The 19,609-nt window shown below is 34.1% G+C and overlaps 1 protein-coding gene across 3 annotated transcripts in view; it reads right to left on the reverse strand.

The window, feature by feature from the left end:
- The window catches only part of ARL13B (ADP ribosylation factor like GTPase 13B), a 63,301-nt gene that overhangs the window by 6,321 nt on the left and 37,371 nt on the right, over positions 1 to 19,609 (reverse strand). For 2 of the 3 annotated variants that reach the window (XM_041769968.1, XM_041769952.1), the window contains 6 exons: positions 16,765 to 16,870; positions 15,739 to 15,941; positions 10,753 to 10,867; positions 7,577 to 7,802; positions 5,085 to 5,201; positions 4,038 to 4,106 (listed from right to left, as the gene is read on the reverse strand). In XM_041769968.1, the coding sequence (XP_041625902.1) occupies positions 4,038 to 4,106; positions 5,085 to 5,201; positions 7,577 to 7,802; positions 10,753 to 10,867; positions 15,739 to 15,941; positions 16,765 to 16,870 (836 nt within the window). The remainder of the gene's footprint in view (positions 1 to 4,037; positions 4,107 to 5,084; positions 5,202 to 7,576; positions 7,803 to 10,752; positions 10,868 to 15,738; positions 15,942 to 16,764; positions 16,871 to 19,609) is intronic. The other variant, XM_041769959.1, reaches the window with a different exon arrangement.

Here is a 19,609-nt window from a genome sequence, read left to right on the forward strand (position 1 = left end):
AGAAGAATTAAAATGAGATAATGTACCTGAAGTGCTTAGCAATATGCCAGGAACATAGAATATACAGTTAATATTATTGCTGTATTATTGTTATAATTTAAAGTAAAACAATTATTTTTGACAAATTTTAAGTATGACTTTTCTAATTTCTTAAATTCAAAATTTTTGAAAATTTTAATACATAACAGAACTCAGAATTAAACTAGGATGAATACACTTCCTGATATGGAAGTGTATAAAACAAAACAAAAACAAGGCATTCTGAAATGCCTGTATACTTCTAGAATTTAAAAGTACTCTCCTAAAAAGATAAATCACATACACATGGCAAGAAGTATCTTTTTCCCTCCCAAGGAATGATTTTATTTTTTCAATAAAGACTCTGCATTATTTCTTTGCCAGAAAGTAAAATCATTCTATACAAAGTAGGTTTTTTATGGTCTTCACCATAGGGAATTAAGTCAATGTTAGTGCCCAAGCGATAAGACCAACTTAATGGCTAACACACATTTTTATATAAAGAGCTTCAAACTTTTTAAATATCAAGTTGAAGGGTAGTGAAACTGCTTCAAAATTTTATCTTCATTCACATTTTAATATTTGAAACATTCTTTAGTTGCTTTAGTGCATTTGGTATTTCTAGCTAACAGAATCCTTGACATAGTTCTCATAATGTGTAACACATGTTAATGAAGTATGGATTGAGTGTTTATGTAGTAAACATAAGATACTCTTTTTAGGTCTCTCTTCTCAACTCAAGTCTTACCTGTTAAACTGAGCAAGCATTATGGACAATAAAAAGGAAAGTAAATTCAAACTGCTATCAAAGTAAATGTCTATTATCAACAAACAAGTAAGGATTTGCCTTAAAAATTCCCAATGTGACTATAAAAAACTGTTTTTCATCCCAAGTCATTTGCAGTTGACTTTTAATTACTACTCTAGTTCATCATGTATCTGTTGTTTACTTGCCATTAACCAAATGCAAAGAAATGTATACAAAGAGAAAAGAGGAGGATGCAATTATAAAACCGGCAGCTATCAGCATCTCTGATGAAGATCTCCCAATAAACCATAAAAACAAATTTAAGGTTTTTATTAGAATTTGTAATTATAACTGCTTTCTTCCCCACTAATGAAAGCAGAGTTGATTGTACTTTTTTTTTTTTTTTTAACCCAGCTTAGGTACACTTAGACTTAAAATTTATGGGAAGGAAGAAAACAATAAAGATATTTTAAAACTTGTGGAGTTCTAGTGTCTTCTTTGCTTTGGGAAGCTACATTCATTGACATATACTGAAAACTGACTAAAATATTGGGATTTGGGGGTCTTAAATTTAGCTGATTTATTACAATTCTTTCTCAGAAGTTTAATTTAAAAACAAACACAGGAAAATGAGCACAAACAAAACAAAACAACCTTCTTAACCTATTTTTTACCTTTATTCATTTGCCCTTAACTGTTCCCCTAGGATGCTACCCATCACCTCTTTTTGCCTCATTCTACAAAATTTCCTTCAGAAACAAATTATCATCCCCTTCTGCATTCATTCAGTGAAAGATTACAGAGCATCTATTACGGGCAAAGAATTTCTATTGTGAGAAGGCAACTAAAAATAAAAATCTATCTGCACACCCTTCACCCGCCAGGGTCCCTTCTTTTCTTCTGAACTCTTGCATCTCATTTGTATTGGCCAAGAGACATTTCCAATAGATAAGCCTACAGAAAACTCCAAAGCAGGTTTCCTTCTCTAAGTATTTTCAGTCTTAGAGACAGCACCAACTTTCAAGCTGCTTGAGTAAATAATCCTCTATCCTCTCTCCCCTGCCTCACTGCATATATCCATTCCATCAAATATTACTTCTTATAATCATTAAGATATTTCCTGCATACATTTTTTTAAAATATTTTATTTATTCATGAGACACACACACAGAGAGAGAAAGAGAGAGAGAGAGAGAGAGAGAGAGGCAGAGACACAGGCAGAGGGAGAAGCAGGCTCCATGCAGGGAGCCCAATGTGGGACTAGATACCTGGTCTCCAGGATCACACCCTGGGCTGAAGGCAACACTAAACCACTGAGCCACTGGGGCTGCCCCCTGCATACATATTTATTCTCATCTTTTATTCTCCATTCCAATTTCCATTCCTCACTTCTCACTGTGACTATTACAACAGCTTCTTAGATGGGATCTTACCTCAAATGTGGCCACCATGAAGTCTGTACTTTTCACTGTGACAAAAATTATTTTCCTAAACAACACAACTACTTCTCTGGTCAAAAATGTGTAATATCTCTTGGAAAATTATAACAAGTCCAGACACCTTAACAGATATGTGAGGCCCTTCACAATCTGGCCCTAAGCCATAATTCCAATTTCAAAACTCTAACTTCAAATGTCTTCTTTCTTACCCACCACCCTACCCACATAAATCTAAGCTACAAATACAAGAACTTTATTTTCCAAATAAGCAACACCCCTTCCCACTCTTCTACCTTTGAATAGTCTGCTTCTTCTGCTTACTGCCTTCTCCTCCTTTGAAGGACATCACTTTCACTAACAGTTGTGACATCAGTTGTGACATCACTTTCACTAACTGTCCATGCAGTGCTTCAATTCCACACCACAGCTTACTACAGTAAGCTCAGGTATTCTCTTTCCTATTAGACTAGTATCTAGTATCTGCAAAAAGGCAGAAATCATATCTTCTTCATCTTGGTATCACCAATGTTTTAGGTGGTGTCAAATACAAAAAGGTTACTTTTCGGATGCCTAAAATTCAGTAAGAAAAAAAATATCTGTTCTATGAGAAATTAGTACTTTTCTATATATGTGTACATACACATATGCATACATACACAACTATATTAACTTTACTGATAATGCACTCTAATATACACAATTTGAGTATCATTAAACACAAACTAACCTATTACAGTCAGTAAAAACATCATGAGGCAAAGTCAGTCATTCAGAGATGTGATTTACTGTAATGCTGATCTAATCTAAGGACAAACTTTTTGGTATTTAGAAATGAAAAAATCCTTTAATTTTCACTAATAATTATGAAAGGTATATTTTATTACTAACCTATACTATTCTGAAAAAGCAAACAGGTCATTTATAATTATGTACTTTTTGAAAAATATTTTATAAAGCTTGATATAATTTCAAGTTACACGATAATGCTTTTGTTAAACTTCTGACTTTTTTTCCTAGTAAATGGGTTTCTTTGGGAATCCAAGTTCTAGATTAGGTAAATAGAGCCATCAGAAAAAGAATTAAATATTCTTGATGGAGAACTTTATTGAGCTACAATATACATGTAATTATCCTTTTGCATTCTAGAAACATTTTATTGAAAGAGCCTCAGCTGATGGTCTAAAATTAGAACATCTGCCTGTTGTATCAGGTAGTTCTCTATACCCAACTGTCCTTTCTCTAGTTTTCCAGTTGTGGAGTTCTAATGCTATATATTGGTGGGACTACACCTTGTGTTAATTTAATCCAAAACAACCTATTTTCTTGAGTCAAAAAGGCTTTAGTAACTTTCTATTTAGCTGGACTTTATTTGGTTTACTGATTTAGTCTCTGATTTTATAAATTATGTTGATCTTTACTTCACTTTAATATTCAGCAGCTGGGTCTTATTAGAAAAGAGAAAGAATAATTATGTGGCATTACTGAGTATACTAAGCACATATAGGACAATGCTGTTTTTAGTACTAAGCATTATTGTAATGCCTCATATTTAAATTGCCTTATAAATGTTCACTTCTCATAACAATTTACATAAATATGTAATGGATAAACACAAAATGTGATTATTTTTACATCTGTATTCCAAGGTAAACAAATTATATGGAGGCAAAAGGCACTAAAGAATAAAAATAAATAAAATGAAAAAAGTGAAGCATAATGAAAAAGGATGGTTGTGGATTTGTAAGGCTTCCAAAAATAAAAGTTTGTTGAAGTAATGAGGTAAGAAAAGTGGATGGAATATGTATATTTGAAAACTGATCCTGTTGCATTACCATTATGACGTGTTTCACCAAGAGGCTCAAGTTTTGGAAGTCTAGTGACTTTAAGGGTTCCCCAGCCAACTAAAGAAAAAGAAAAACATTTTAAAACACTGTTAAACAATGTCTCTATGCCTTTTGAGAGGCTCCCTCCCTTGACAGGAATGTATATTATATCTGATGTCAAGTCATATATGTATATTGAATGGTACTGAATAGCCACAAAGCCATTGAAATAGTTTTTATTAAAAAATGTAATTATAGGCTGATAACATCTGCTTTAAGTTTTTACTTTATCTTTAGTTAAAAAATATAAGCATCTTCACCACCTTCAAAAATTACCTTAGGCTACTATTCCAAGCCCTCGCAAAGGCTAACGGAAATGTTTACTAATAAATGAAATACTAGAAATTGAATCTTAAAATAATTCTCAAAGAAAAATGTTACCGCCTCAAGCCTTCTAACAGAGCTAAAAGGACACTATAAACATATACATTTAGATATTTATTTAGCACCTATGGTATGTGAGGTACTGTACCTGGTGCTGAAAAATTTCTCACAGTTATTGTGCAATTAGCATGTCCCGGGGTTTTACATGCAATATTCCTTTAAATCGCGTAACAACTTAGAAGGTCAGTATGTATGTTGGAAATATATTGGAAAAATTCACACATCTTGATTTCAAATGTTAACTTTCAGGATAAAAGATCCAACTTTTAAAAAACTTACATTAGTCATCCATTTATTAAACTTAAATTCCTTTTAGCAACCTGGGTACTGATATTTCAAGCAGGACTTGAATCCATTCTAGGAGGTGCTTGGGTGAAGTGTTCTTATTAATTTTATGTACTTTTTTTTTTTTTTTTTACTTTTAGGAAACATTTTTTTCTGATTAAAAAAAGAGAATACATAATTTACAATAAATTTTGAACAAAGTAGAGAAAACTGCCTTTTTCATAAATTCACAAAATAATAAACATACTGAACAAAACAACAAAATGTCTTTCTTTTTCCTGTTTAAAGCAGCATTTCTAAGTTCAGTATCAATATCAATTTACTCACCAGGAGGAGGAGGTGGGGGTGGTGTTGGACTCTTAGGAGCAGAGTCATCTGTATTAACAGGTTCTACACGGTGACTCCTTTTTATTCTTAGTTTCTTAGTTTTCTTTTTACTATTATCTACAAAAATATAAACATGCAACTATATACCTCTCGGAATATGTAAACTTCTATAATAAAAAAGAATGAAACTAGAATATTCATATTATAATTACCATAAAACTTTATCTTCAGCTTTAGAAATTGTTACCAGTAATGAAATGTGAATCTGCTTTTACCAAGAATAAATTTTTAAATGATTGCTTACTTAATGAATAATTAATGAATATGATACAAGAAAAAAAAAAAAGCCTGTATTTTAAGTTTGATGAGAGGTTATTCAGAATACAAAAAAAGTTTACCTTTCCAAAAGTAAGTTACATTTTTTCCCAAATGTATTAAGTAAATATAGTTGTCTAATTGAAGGGATTTTCATGAAACTCAAAACAGCCAAGGAAAGAGGAGAGATGTTAATTTGTCTCAGTAGAATATATAGAATGAGTCTAGGTATTAACAATCCAAAACTAATTCTTCAATATGTGAAAAGACTCTAATCAAATCTAAACACATTACCCATTGAAATATCCCCAATGTATGCTCAATATAAATACATGTAACCAAAATCACATTATTAGAGATTACAGAATTGAATTTGTGTTCTAAAAAATAACTACAGATTCTCACTTAAGTACATATAAACAACTTAAGGACATCTATGTCATTACCATGTAAATGTTAAATAACCACCTAAATTACTGAAATATTTTAACTGACAATCCCAACTGCTTAATTTATATATATGTAATACATTTTATAAAATGAGAGTTATGTTATATGAGAAACAGCCAACATCTATGAAATCTCCAAAGCAATAAGAAATATAAACATGCTTAGAAACATTTTTTCTAAATAAATTATTTGTGTCATCTGAGACATTTTACTCCAGAGAAAAATTGTTTTACAATTAAACCCTAAGCTTTACAGCTGAGACAAAGGAAAGAAAAAGTCCAGAACCATATGGTATTTCAGGATGGGCATAGCTCAGGGTCATGAAGGAGCACAGGATAATGGGCGGATGATAGGAAGTGGGCTCTTAGCCCAGCCACAGATGAGAATATGATCTGAACTAAGTAACTCAATCTTTCCAAGTCCCTGATTTCCTATTCAAAATAATGGGAATAATATACTCTAGGATTGTTATGTTAAATAATACAATCTTGCATTAAATAACATCTGAAACCATGTTCTGAGGTATAAAATGTTAATTATTATTATTATTATTATAGTTATATGATTGACAATCTTGGATCTTCCTACAGTATATTTTAAAATAATCTACCAAATCTTTTGCTCTTTAACAAAGACTATTAGTGTTCAAAAAATTTTTTCAATATACTGAGCGGCTACTTTAAGTCTACTTTCTGTTTAACTCTGTTAACAGAACTACATGAGTACAAATATGGCTGCCCCACCTACCTAAGGGAAGCTTTCAAATCTATTTTTTTTACACAGCAAAATATCCATGTTAGCTAATCTGAACCTCAAGGATTACCATCTTATTTTCATAACTAACCTTCCTGATATTGTACAAAAATTCTAATATACAATGAAACCATACTGCTAACTAGAAGTTGCAAGGAAGTAATGATTACCGGGTCATGTGTCAGTCCCTGTGCTAGGAACATTGCAAGGTTATTTTTACTGTAAGTAACCTAAAAGCCCTGTGAAATAAAATGATGCGTATTGCCATTTTGGAGATGAGGAAACTAAGACTGAAAAGCAATACAGTGTAACACAACAAATACCTAGATTCTATCCCAGGTTGTCTGATTCCCCCTCTGACACCAAAGACATGAACTTTCTAGTTAAATCACATAACCATTTAGAGAAAGAAAAGCAATTATGAATTGAAGATTTTGTAGGATATTAAAATAAGACGAAAATGGCTATCAACTTTAATGTTCATCAGCGTTCAACTGAGTATGTCCACATTCAATACAAATAGCAAGTCAATAAAAGAAGTGATGCTGACGGTAGTATTATGAGGTTTAAAATAAAATCCAAAAATAAATAAATAAATAAAATAAAATCCATACAAAACCCCACAAAAGAGCTTTAGAAGTTCAATACATTCCAAGGATTCCTAGGTCTATGCTATTTTCCAAATTTATGAAATAAAATTGAAAACAGAATTTTCTGCTGAAATTCATTTAAATTACAAAGGACTACATTTTAAGGCATCATGAATAAAAACAAGAGTTAGTAAATTCACTAATGAGAAACTAAAAAGCATGAGAGAACCATATAAATACTGCATTTGGCGACAAAAAATATTACAGTATACTTTTTTGTAAAAATAATCATGACAAGTGAGACATATACAACATGTTAAGTTTTGTGTATATATATATATGTGTGTGTATATATGTATATTTTTAAATAATTAGATTTATCACCTGATTCTGATGATCGCTGGTCTGTCTCATCTTCATTCTCCAACTGCTGTGTTAAAGCCTCCTTGTAATTTTCTACTACTCCAAGCTCATTGGTTTTTTGGCTACTATCACTGATCTGGCTCTGTGTCTCTATTTGCTCATGCTCCACTTTATGTTTCAGGGGGCGGCCATCACTGTCTTTCTCCATATTCTGTCTCCTTTTCTCTTTTTCAAGTTTTCTTTCATTCTATCAAAAATGAAATATATCATTTTTAATATAAGAATTGTCTAATATAGTTTTAAGGAAGAAATCAAACAATCCAAAAGTATTCTGTAACTTCAGAGCACTGTGATATTTCTATTAAAAAATTATTTGTTGAATATATCATTAAAGCATTTAATTAGTAAACTTTCTGAAAGCAAAGATAAAGAAAACATATATTACCAGTAAACATATATTACCAGTAATTCCATAATCAAGAAATGATTTGTTTGGTGCATAATCAATAAGAGGGGTTTTTCTTTTCCTACCTGCACACATACAGACATACACCACCCACAAACATACATAAATCTGATTGAATGTTTCTCTTTATATACATATTTAAATATTTGTCTTTTAAACAAAAAAGAATTAACTTTTTACTTATGAATATATATTCCTTCTCTTGTCAGTGAATATATGAAGTGCTTAGAATAATACCTGACCCACATTAAAGTGTTAGCTCCATGTTATATAATGCTACATGCGTTAGCCATTACTACTTTCATCAATTATATTATCATTCTGTATGGTTATAGCATAACTTAATTTACCAAATCCTAATCAAGAGAGAAATTATTTTCAATTTTTCATTCTAAGAAATACAATTATTGAATTAGCTTTTTAGAATAAATTCCTAACAGTGGAACTACTGGTAACTACACACATCCCTTCAGAAAGACTAAAGTCAAGTCATACTCCAGGCAAAGAGTGAGGAGAGTGATGTTTCCCCATATCATCTTCTATGCCTGTATATCATCGTCAGTCTTTTACATGCCCACCAGACTAATAAATACATATTTGTACCTTGGTGTAAAGTTTAATTCAATTTTTTTTATTGCTAGTGAAGACGAACTATTAAATAACCTTATTGCCATTTTTTTTTTAAAGGAAACTATCCATGGGAAGCAAAAATCTTTTTTTCTGTTAAGTTCCCATTATTTTCATAGGAATTTTTAAGGGTTCTTTTTTTGTCTTATATGTCACAAATAATTTTCATTAGGGTTTGTTCTTTGCCTTTAACTTTATAGAACAGCTGTTTAAAAATTGGATATAATAAGACTAATCTGTTTATCGCTTCATCATATGTGGCTTGATTGTCCTGCTTTGAAAGTTCTCCTCCAAGTATACACAAATGTTTAACTATATTACATGCTAGTACTTTCAAGTCTTCTTTTTGTACACACTTAAGTCTTCTAGAGTTCAATTTGGTATATACACTGTTCATTAATTTTACTTTTTTCCAAATGATTCTTCATTACTCTAACTCCCTTTTCTCTCAGATTTGAAATGTCACTTTTATCTTATACAAAGTGCTCATGCATAATTAGGTTTGTTACTATCTGTTCCATTGACCAGTCTGTCTATTCTGGAAACAATACCTCACCATTTTTTTAATCTGTAATAAAAGCAAAGGGCTGTAAGGTGACTCTCTAAAATACAAACATTTTAAAGGAGAAGTTTTATAGAAAGAAAAGAAAATTTAAAATTTGCTTGGTAAAAAAGATTTTAGGTAATTTGTTTTCATTTATTTCATTTCTTAACTGATCATATTTTCAAAATTAACATAGTTTAAAAGCATAATAACTGTACTTTCTGCCACTAATCAGCTCAGGGACTTTGACTTTAAGGCATACTATGCTATACATCATTACTGTCCACATCCTTATATCACGAAAAATACAATGTTGGTAGAAGTGCTAAGACCTTCTAAGTTTATTAATTACCATGGTTAATTACCATGGTATCATATAAAATGAGGTTTATCACAAATATAAATTCATGTTTCAAAGTGAAAAGTCAAACTTGATTTCCTTCTTCTTCTCTATCAGTGTTTTTTTAAAGCACATACAACAAAACTTGGCAACCATAGTATTTAATGGGATAGAGATAAATTAGCTCAAGTTGTTAAGACAGCTTTAATGTACTCAGGAAAGCATATACTTAAGGTAAATGTAGTGGAGTTAAAAAAAGATTAAATACAATTAACCTTCTGTTGTCTAAGCAACTTAAGTCAAACTATCGCATATTACCAATTATTTTGTAAAATAAGGCAATACCAAAACTATCCAATCATCTTCTTACCTGTGGAGCTGCCTCCCTCCTCAGCAGCAGCCCCAAGGAAGAAACAATCATCCACCTTTCCAGATGAGCACCTGTGTGGAAGGAGGCAGTGACAGGGGAAGAGGAATGGAGAAGATACAGGTGGGACCACCAAGCCAGCTGCCACATCAAACTCTAAGTGAATGAAGATTTAGGAAGCTCTGCCTCCAAAGAGGCACGGCTGCACAGGGTGATCAAAAGAAGGCCAATGCGAGCTCTGGACACCAGCAGACAATGAAAGCGAAGATACAACTATACAGACACACACACACACACACACACACACACAGCCCCTTAACTTCTTCGTGAGTAAAGTCTACAAATTAATTTTGGTAAAACTGCTGGCAATGAAAACTAAAATAAATTATATTCATATACAGAAGAACTTACTATAGATTCGAACATTCTGAAGTATCCTGGGAAAATAATTAGGAAATCATTTACATACTCTAAAATGCATCACAAGCACCTAAATATTACTGTAAAGTGACAGTAACAACAACACAGGGAGATAGACAATGTAAATGAGAGTAAATATATTCCTATCAGACGAAATAAATGACAAAAAAAGATTAATCAGGACAGTAACTACGACAGTTGGTATATTCAATCTTCATTTTCATTCTCAGTTAACTCAGAGGTCAGCTTTCCTTTCTATATTAAATCAAAAAGCAAACTTTAAGATGAAGAAAAAGCAGCAGGCCTTTAATCCATCTCTCCCATTTAATTTCCTTTAGAAATAATCGCTGGTGAAATACTTCTCCCCATCTCCCTTCTTAGCTTCCAACTTTATAACTTAAGTCATAAAAATTACATGTGCCACCATCCCTACCTCAAGAATGACAGATGCTATTGGCTGGAAAGGATTAACAGTAATTGGTTCGGGGTCCAACTCAGCCAGGCTGCTGCTTCCATTCAGTTCCGCTTGCTCTCGCTCCCTTTGTTCTCTATTGTTTGAGGGAAAAATTTGGAATTCCTTATGAGAAAATGCTGAACCATGTTTAAGAACACTTGTGATAGGTTTAAGGCTATTAAATCTAGTAAGTTAAACATCTGGACATGGCTTTGAATTACTGACTTTCAGAAATCCTAGTGCAGGTAAGAGGCCTCTCAGTCCCATGTGAAGATTAATCACTTAGACTTTTTATGTGAAGTATAGCTGACACACAATATTACATTAGTTTCAGTTACACAACATAGTGATGCAACAAGTCTATACTGTATGCTGTGCCCACAAGTATAGCCACTGTCACCATGCGACACTATCACACTATCTCTACGCTCTCCTTTCCATCCTCATAACTTCTTCATTCCACAATGGGAAGCCTACACATCCTGCCTTTCTTCTCCCAGGTTGCCTGTCCACTCTTCCTTCCCCTGGCAACCAATAGTTTGTTCTTCATGTGTATGGGCCTTTTTCTTTTTTCTTTTCTTTTTTTTCTTTTCTTTTCTTTTCTTTTCTTTTTTCTTCTTTCTTTCTTTCTTTCATTCTTTCTTTTTTCTTTTCCTTCCTTCCTTCCTTCCTTCCTTCCTTCCTTCCTTCCTTCCTTCCTTCTCTCCTTCCTTCCTTCCTTCCTTTTTTTAATTATACATATTAAGTGAAAGCATGTGGTATTTGTCTTTCTCTGACTAACTTCACTTAGCATAATACTCTCTAGATCCATTCCTGTTGTTGCAAATGCAAGATCTCATTATGTCTTATGGCTGTGTCATATTCCATAGTTGATCACTTAAATTAAAAAAAAAAAAAAAGAAATGCTGACAAAAATAACATCCCCTATGACTACTTAATGTCAGTGGTGCGGAACACCAGGGTGGCTCAGCGGTTAAGTGTATGCCCTCGACTCAGGGCATGATCCTGGAGTCCCAGGATCGAGTCCCACATTGGGCTCCCTACTTGGAGCCTGCTTCTCCCTCTGCCTGTGTCTCTGCCTCTCTCTCTCTCTCTCTGTCTCTCGTGAATAAATAAATAAAATCTCGTGAATAAATAAAAAAAAAGTCAGTGGTGCTGTTAATTAACTTTCTATGTGCCTAAGGTTTATATTCATCCATTTCTTAACTACCTCCCAAATAAATACCATCCTCTTCACTGATGTTAACAAATAAATAAGTCCTCTTGTTAACACCCTTCTTCAGTGTTGTGTCAAGCTGTGTATCACAAATAAACTGGATAACAATCCTTGCTGTATAAAGGTAGAGAGACTCTATAACTAAGCTGCCCAATATCACTAGGATTAATTATTTCCACATTAGTTACTACTGCACCACTATCACTGTGATTTATAGTTAACATTGCTCCAGGCATGAAGAACAGTAAGTTACTTTTTAAAACAAGTAGCACAAGACAGAAAAAATAAGTATTGTAGATCTGCAGCCACACTGCAAATATGGTAACGTGAATGCTCATTACTATGACATTTATTAATTATGTTCTATTATGGGAAAATATATCCTTTCATTCTGAATGTACGAAGCCAAGAGGTAGAGATTTGCAATTTATTACCTCTATGACCTTGGACTTCCGTCGGGATCTTTAAGCCTCAGCTTTCCCATAAATATGGATCAAAATATCTATCTCATAGGGCTGTGTAGACAAACCACTCTGTAAATGAACATACCTAGAAGACAGTGGTTGCTCTTAATGTTATTAATTTATTACTAAGCAATTTCAGGTAACCTAGTAGTGACATACTATTTTCAGGTAGCATGTTTCATTGTTTTTAAAAAATATCTGAACCTACTTAATTGGATTTAATTAAATAAAAAGGTTTTTTAAAAATAATTCTTCTCTAAATGCCAATTTACTTTTATTTATTTATTTTTTATTTTTATTTTTCCCAATTTACTTTTTTTTTTTTTTAATTTTTATTTATTTATGATAGTCACAGAGAGAGAGAGAGAGGCAGAGACACAGGCAGAGGGAGAAGCAGGCTCCATGCACCGGGAGCCCGATGTGGGATTCGATCCCGGGTCTCCAGGATCGCGCCCTGGGCCAAAGGCAGGCGCCAAACCGCTGCGCCACCCAGGGATCCCTCCCAATTTACTTTTAATTACAGAGTCTCTCTGCTCAACAGGAAAGGCCTCAGACCACAAGTAACATAGCTAGGAGAAAGAAGGAAAGGGGAGTAGGTAACAGAAAAGCCTGCCATAACATGATCTACAATAACTTTATGGAAAAAGTAAAAACTTGAAAAAAAAAAAAAAAGATAACTTTAAACTTCTTTAATCCAACTCAAATTTTGGGTTCTTTTTTGTTTTCGTAGTGGAGAAAAGCAAAAGGTTTTATTTTCTTCAGAAAATAAAAGGTATACTTTCATGAATGACTGGTTGTACTGAGCTTTATATCATGAAAATATGATACACTTGGATAAGAAAAAACAAAGAGTCTCACGTTTACTAAAATCTCATACTGGTATCAAGAGAGACATAGAAGACGATCTGCTCAAATTATTGAGCACTTGGGGATGGGGGAGTTATCTCTAGAAATATTTTTTAAGTCTTATCTCTGAATTAAATAAAAGATACCAGTAATGAAAGGATTTCCTTGACAGTGTAAGGATGCATCTCACAAACGAATAACCAAGGGTGATTAGTGGGTTCTTGCCTACCAGACTAGGACTATGTTAAAAGCACATGGGAGGCCAATTTTACTTAGATAAGATAGAAGACAACCTTGTATCTTACAGAAATTCACTTAAAAATCTTTTCATTTTAGGGGCACCTGGGTGGCTCAGTTGGTTAAATGTCTGACTCTTGATTTCAGCTCAGGTCATGATCTCAGTCCAGAGATGAAGCTCCACCTCATACTGGACTCCATGCAGAACACAGAGTCTGCTTAAGATTCTCTCTTTTGGAGATCCCTGGGTGGCTCAGCGGTTGAGTGTCTGCCTTTGGCCCAGGGTGTGATCCTGGAGACCCAGGATCAAGTCCCACATTGGGCTCCCTGCATGGAGCCTGCTTCTCCCTCTGCCTGTGTCTCTGCCTTTCTCTCTGTGTCTCTCATGAATAAATAAAATCTTAAAAAAAAAAAAAAAAAAAAAGATTCTCTTTCTCCCTCTCTGCCCCCCCCCCCCCACACTTTATGTGTATGCTCACACTCTCCCTCTCTTTAAAAAAAAAAAATTGAATTTGGGGGCACCTGGGTGACTCAGTTGTGAGATCCAGACCTGCAATGGGCTCTGAAGTGAGTTTGGAGCTTGCTTAAGATTCTCTCTCCCTCTCTCCCTCTGTCCCTCCACACTTCTCTCCCTCTCTTAAAAAAAAAAAAAAAAAATATATATATATATATATATACACACACACACACACACACACACACATACAGACATATATATATATATAAACCTTTAAACATATATAAATCTTTTCATTTCTCCCCTCCCCTACCACATAACAATCCAGTGGACAGAAAAAGATGAATCATGGTATTAAGTACTAAACTGAACTTCTAATCAAATCTGTGTACTTTCTTGCACATTAAGATTATTATAAATGATTCTGTGGTTGAATTTATATGATTTTTTTTTTAATTCAGAGTTTGCTAAATTCCATTTTAAAAACTTTTTAAAGGGATCCCTGGGTGGCGCAGCGGTTTGGCGCCTGCCTTTGGCCCAGGGCGCGATCCGGAAGACCCTGGATCGAATCCCACGTCGGGCTCCTGGTGCATGGAGCCTGCTTCTTCCTCTGCCTGTGTCTCTGCCTCTCTCTCTCTCTCTGTGACTATCATAAATAAATAAAAAATTTAAAAAAAAAAAACAAACTTTTTTAAAATTCCATTTTAAAAGTTTGCTTTTGGGACGCCTGGCTGAGCAATTCAGCACCTCCCTTCAGCCCAGGGCATGATCCTGGAGTCCAGGGATCAAGTCCCACATCGGGCTCCCTGCTTTTCCCTCTGTCTCTTTCTCTGTGTCTCTCCTGAATAAGTAAATAAAATCTTTAAAAAAAAAAAAAGTCCTTAGAGCTCTTCTAGTCCATTAAAAAAAAAAAAGCTTGGTTTCAAGCAACATAGTTTTAAATGATCTTAAAAATATATTTTAAGATACTAAGATACTACAATTTAATCTACTTTCTGACAAAACTAGTGTTGAAGATCAAATTTTGCTTCAGTTGATAGACCCACTAACAGCTTACCTTCTATCTTTGCTTAGACTAAAGAAATGGTTCTCAATCTACTAAGATAGTGAGCCCAGTAATTCTTTGTACAAGAGAAGGTTCTGTGTATCACCTCTACCCATTAGATGCCAGTAGCACTCCAGCTACCTCCATGTGATAAGTAAAAATATCTCCTAGACATTGCCAAATATCCTGAGAAGTAAAATTACCCCATGATTGAGAACCACAACACTAATGGTACCCATAAGAAGAGATAAAAATCGGGATCCCTGGGTGGCGCAGCGGTTTGGCGCCTGCCTTTGGCCCAGGGCGCGATCCTGGAGACTCGGGATCGAATCCCACGTCAGGCTCCCGGTGCATGGAGCCTGCTTCTCCCTCTGCCTGTGTCTCTGCCTCTCTCTCTCTCTGTGACTATCATAAATAAATAAAAATTAAAATTAAAAAAAAGAGAGAGATAAAAATCTTTGAATTCCAGGAAATAATAAATATTTAAGGAATAAATTTAACACCACTAGGAAAATTAGAACCCTATCACCCAAACTCATATAAAGAAAGAGCCACAAAAAAAAAAAAAAAAAAAAAAAATTACCTAATGTCTTCCTTCAAACAGCAAGAGGAAACTGAATAGAAAAACTATAAGATCTTTCATAGAACTGTGGTGTTCTTGACTTTGCAAATGCACTGTGGCACAAATAGGTCTACTTGCCTCTCTTCTCGTAATTTTCGTACTCGTTCAGCCCTTTCTCGTTTCTCTTGTTCTTCAAGAGCACGCTGTTCTGTTATATCCCTTTGGATGCGTTCATTTAAGGTATCAAAGTCTCTTGCAATGATATGTAGCAGCCAATAAAGGCCTTTTTTAATGGACTTGTCAATTTTCTTTCCATAGCCCAAGACTGCTGAACAAGGTTCCTGAAAAACAGCAATTTATTTGACTTAAAGATTAAAATTAAAATTAAAAGTTCTCCACAAAAATCTGTTCATAAACCATTGAATATAACTACTGGCAAATCAAAACTAACTCATTAAGTTAATGATATGAAGCATCTGCTCATTTAACTTATAAAACACACCTTTGAAATGATCATTAAACTAACATTAATACACATATGTTGAAATATTTTAAGGATTCTATCTGTAAGCTATGAGACACATTGTGAGAAGTCGAAAGTGCCAATTATAATTTTAAAAAAACTCAATAGAAGACAAAATTGTACTGCCAGAAGAAAAATAACCCTACTTATTAAAAACAGCGGAAAAGTTTTAACTCCTTATACCAGGGAATTTATAGCAGTACGCATCTTTTAAGATGAATGGCCTTGCTGCCATCTTCAGAAACTAGAATGAATGACTGAATCCTCTGCCCACCTTTCTTAAGATTACAGGATAACTTTCCTGATAACAATTTTTCAAAACTCATTATAACCTCTCCTATGCTTCAATTTTCTATCTATACTTTACTATTCTACAAAATTTGTAGCATGACATATTTGTATAACTTACAGGTCCTATCAGTAATATCTTAAACAAAAAGCAAAGCTAAGGTCTATGAAATCATGAAAGTTTAGGGGAGTAACAACTAAATAGAAAACAAATGTTATAGTATTAAATAAAATTATTGTAAAACACTAATAAATTATTTTGTTAGCCGTCTGTCACCTAATTGCCTGCTACCTCTATAAAAACTAAGTTATGCTGACATATCTCATAGGGTAAAAAAACAGCGAAAACTTACTATTTGACATAGGCACTTGTGCTCATTGACTAATTTTTCCAGAGATAGGCATTCAATCACATCAGCTTCTCCTAAAGCCCCTTCCTTGTCTTGTTTATTTGCCAACCTAAAGAGACATAAATGAAATAGTTTTATAGCAAATACATAATCATAAAGCCACTTAAAAATATTTTGGTCATGTTCTTCTTATTCCAAAGATTTAAGCCTTATTGATTACAGAACCTACTAGTTCAAGAGTACTACAGTATTGGGGTGCCTGGGTGCCTCAGTTGGCTACACGACTGCCTCCAGCTCAGGTCATGAGCCCCATATCAGGCTCCCTGCTTAGCAAGGAGTTTGCCTCTCTCTCCCCCTCTGCCCCTCCCGCCACCCCCACTTGTGCTCTCTCTTTCAAGCAGCCCAGGTGGCCCAGCAGTTTAGCGCCACCTTCAGCCCAGGGCGTGATCCTGGAGACCCGGGGTCGAGTCCCACATCAGGCTCCCGGCATCGAGCCTGCTTTTCCCTCTGCCTGTGTCTCTGCCTCTCTCTCTCTGTGTCTCTCATGAATAAATAAATCATAAAAAAAAAAAAAGTATTTTATCGCTTTTTCTTGATGTAATACTACTAAAATAAGTTTGAAAGAACTGGCCTATAAAAGCAAAATCCGCTTAACAGAAGTGTCAACAGGCCAACAAGAAATGCTCCACAGAGGAAAAGAAGTGGACTGCTAGTTTCTACAGTCCTCAGTTCCAACTTCACATCAATTATGTCCTTATCTTCTTAAAATGCAAACTGTATCATGTTTTGAACACCCAGATAGTCATACTGAGTCTGTAATATTTGAGCTCATCTGTATTTTCAGTGTGTCAATGTGTCCACATAAATGTGCAACTTACTGGGGAAGTGGGGGTCACTTAATTTACCTGGCATAGCATTGGGCATAAGGGCATAGAAACCATGATACTCAGGTACAAATTGGGAAAAAAATAGAATGAAAAACCAAAATAAGCTATTGAAAAAATAGGAATTACTACAAAATAACAATGTTTGCTATCAGGCGTCAGAGATCAAAAGTTTAATGAAACGCTGTCTTGGTCAGGGTTTGATAGACATTCTAGAGGCAAATATATATTATTTAATAAATATATAGAACAATATATCTAATGAAACCTTATCACCTACCTTTAAAAATTATCAACATTATGCCATTCTTGCTCATCTACATACCCTTTACTTTCCCTGACAAGTGAAGTTATTTCACCCCTAAATTTTAAAATATTACCTTATTTATTAAAAATAATACCACTATCACACCTAAAAAAATTAACATTCATCTTTTTTATAAGGTTATGTCCAAATTCAGATCCAAACAAGATACACAATACACTGTATTCATTTAAATCTTTTTAATACTTTCCCCAGTCCCAACACTTACACCCCTGCAACACAACTACCACTGCTACTTCTTTTCCTTCCATGACATTTATTTGAAAACAAAACGAGTCCTATTTCTATAGAATGTTCTGTGTTTAGGATTCAACTCCCTCCCTTATGAAGTCAATTTAACATGCATACCAAAAATTTCCTATATCTGTAGTTAGATGCACATCTGTAGATGTGACATCTGCAGTTAGATGTACAGGCTGGATGAGATTCAAGCTGAAATCTTGATGAGCATATTTCACAGATGGTGCTGATACTGAAAAGGCATAGAATATCTAGTTATACAACATTTAGTGATTTAAAAACGGATCAGTGGACTGGGCTGGAGTCAGCTTGATTCATCCAAAATAAAGTTCCTCACGAACCTTTCTTTCATTGAATGATTTTAATAGCCTTTAATGACCTTTACTTCATTATTTTATAAGAGATTATAAAATCATGATTCTTCTAATTCTATCTTCCCTCTGAATTTATTAGCTGGATTTTGCTGGGAAAAAAAAAAGTAAGCTTTCATCAACTACTCAGTAACTCTTACTTAAATACAATTCAGATGAAAGTCAACATAAATGTTTGATCCTTTGCCTTCATTTCCTAGTTTTCATAAGAATGAATTGGTGTCCTATCAACTTCCGAACATGATCAAGTTGCTTTCTTTGGTTTGTGGGGGGATATCATTATGAACTCATGGATTTTAAAAATGTATTTGATGTGTTTCAATTTATTGTAGTCACTGTTGTTTTTTGAGGCTCAAAGCTACCCATTTAATTAATGGCCAGTGAGAGTCCCCTTTGAACTAGCTCCTGGGTTCTTTTGGTACAACTCCAGTGGGCTTTGATATCTTCTTTGATTTCTCTTAAAAAACAATGTCCCATACCTGAAATCATCAATTTTGCTAAGGAGCCCTGATTCCTTTCAGTAAGGAAGGAAATGGTACTGTAAAGATCACAATCTGAGGACTATGGGCATTTATTGCTATTAACTTGCCATTGATTCTAGACCCTCTGAGTGGATAAAGCTAAGACAAATGTACTTTTGTAAGAAAGAAAAATCAAAATCTTAAAGACTATTTCATTTTTACTCAGCTTAATTTGTATCTTTTTTTCCTTATGCTTGAAAACTACAGTTCTTAATAATGCTGACATTAACTATTTCATTATCCTACAACATATACAAGAATAACATAACAGGGCAGCCCCTGTGGCTCAGCGGTTTAGCACTGCCTGCAGCCTGGGGTGTGATCCTGGAGGCCTGGGATCGAGTCCCACGTCGGGCTCCCTGCGTGGAGCCTGCTTCTCCCTCTGCCTGTGTCTCTGCCTCTCTCTCTCTCTCTCTGTGTGTGTCTCTATGAATAAATAAATAAAAATCTTGAAAAAAATAAAGTTTAAAAAAAAAGAATTACTTAAAAAAAAAGAATCAACATAAC

Source organism: Vulpes lagopus, chromosome 1, assembly GCF_018345385.1.
Source record: "Vulpes lagopus strain Blue_001 chromosome 1, ASM1834538v1, whole genome shotgun sequence".
Taxonomy (NCBI): domain Eukaryota; kingdom Metazoa; phylum Chordata; class Mammalia; order Carnivora; family Canidae; genus Vulpes; species Vulpes lagopus.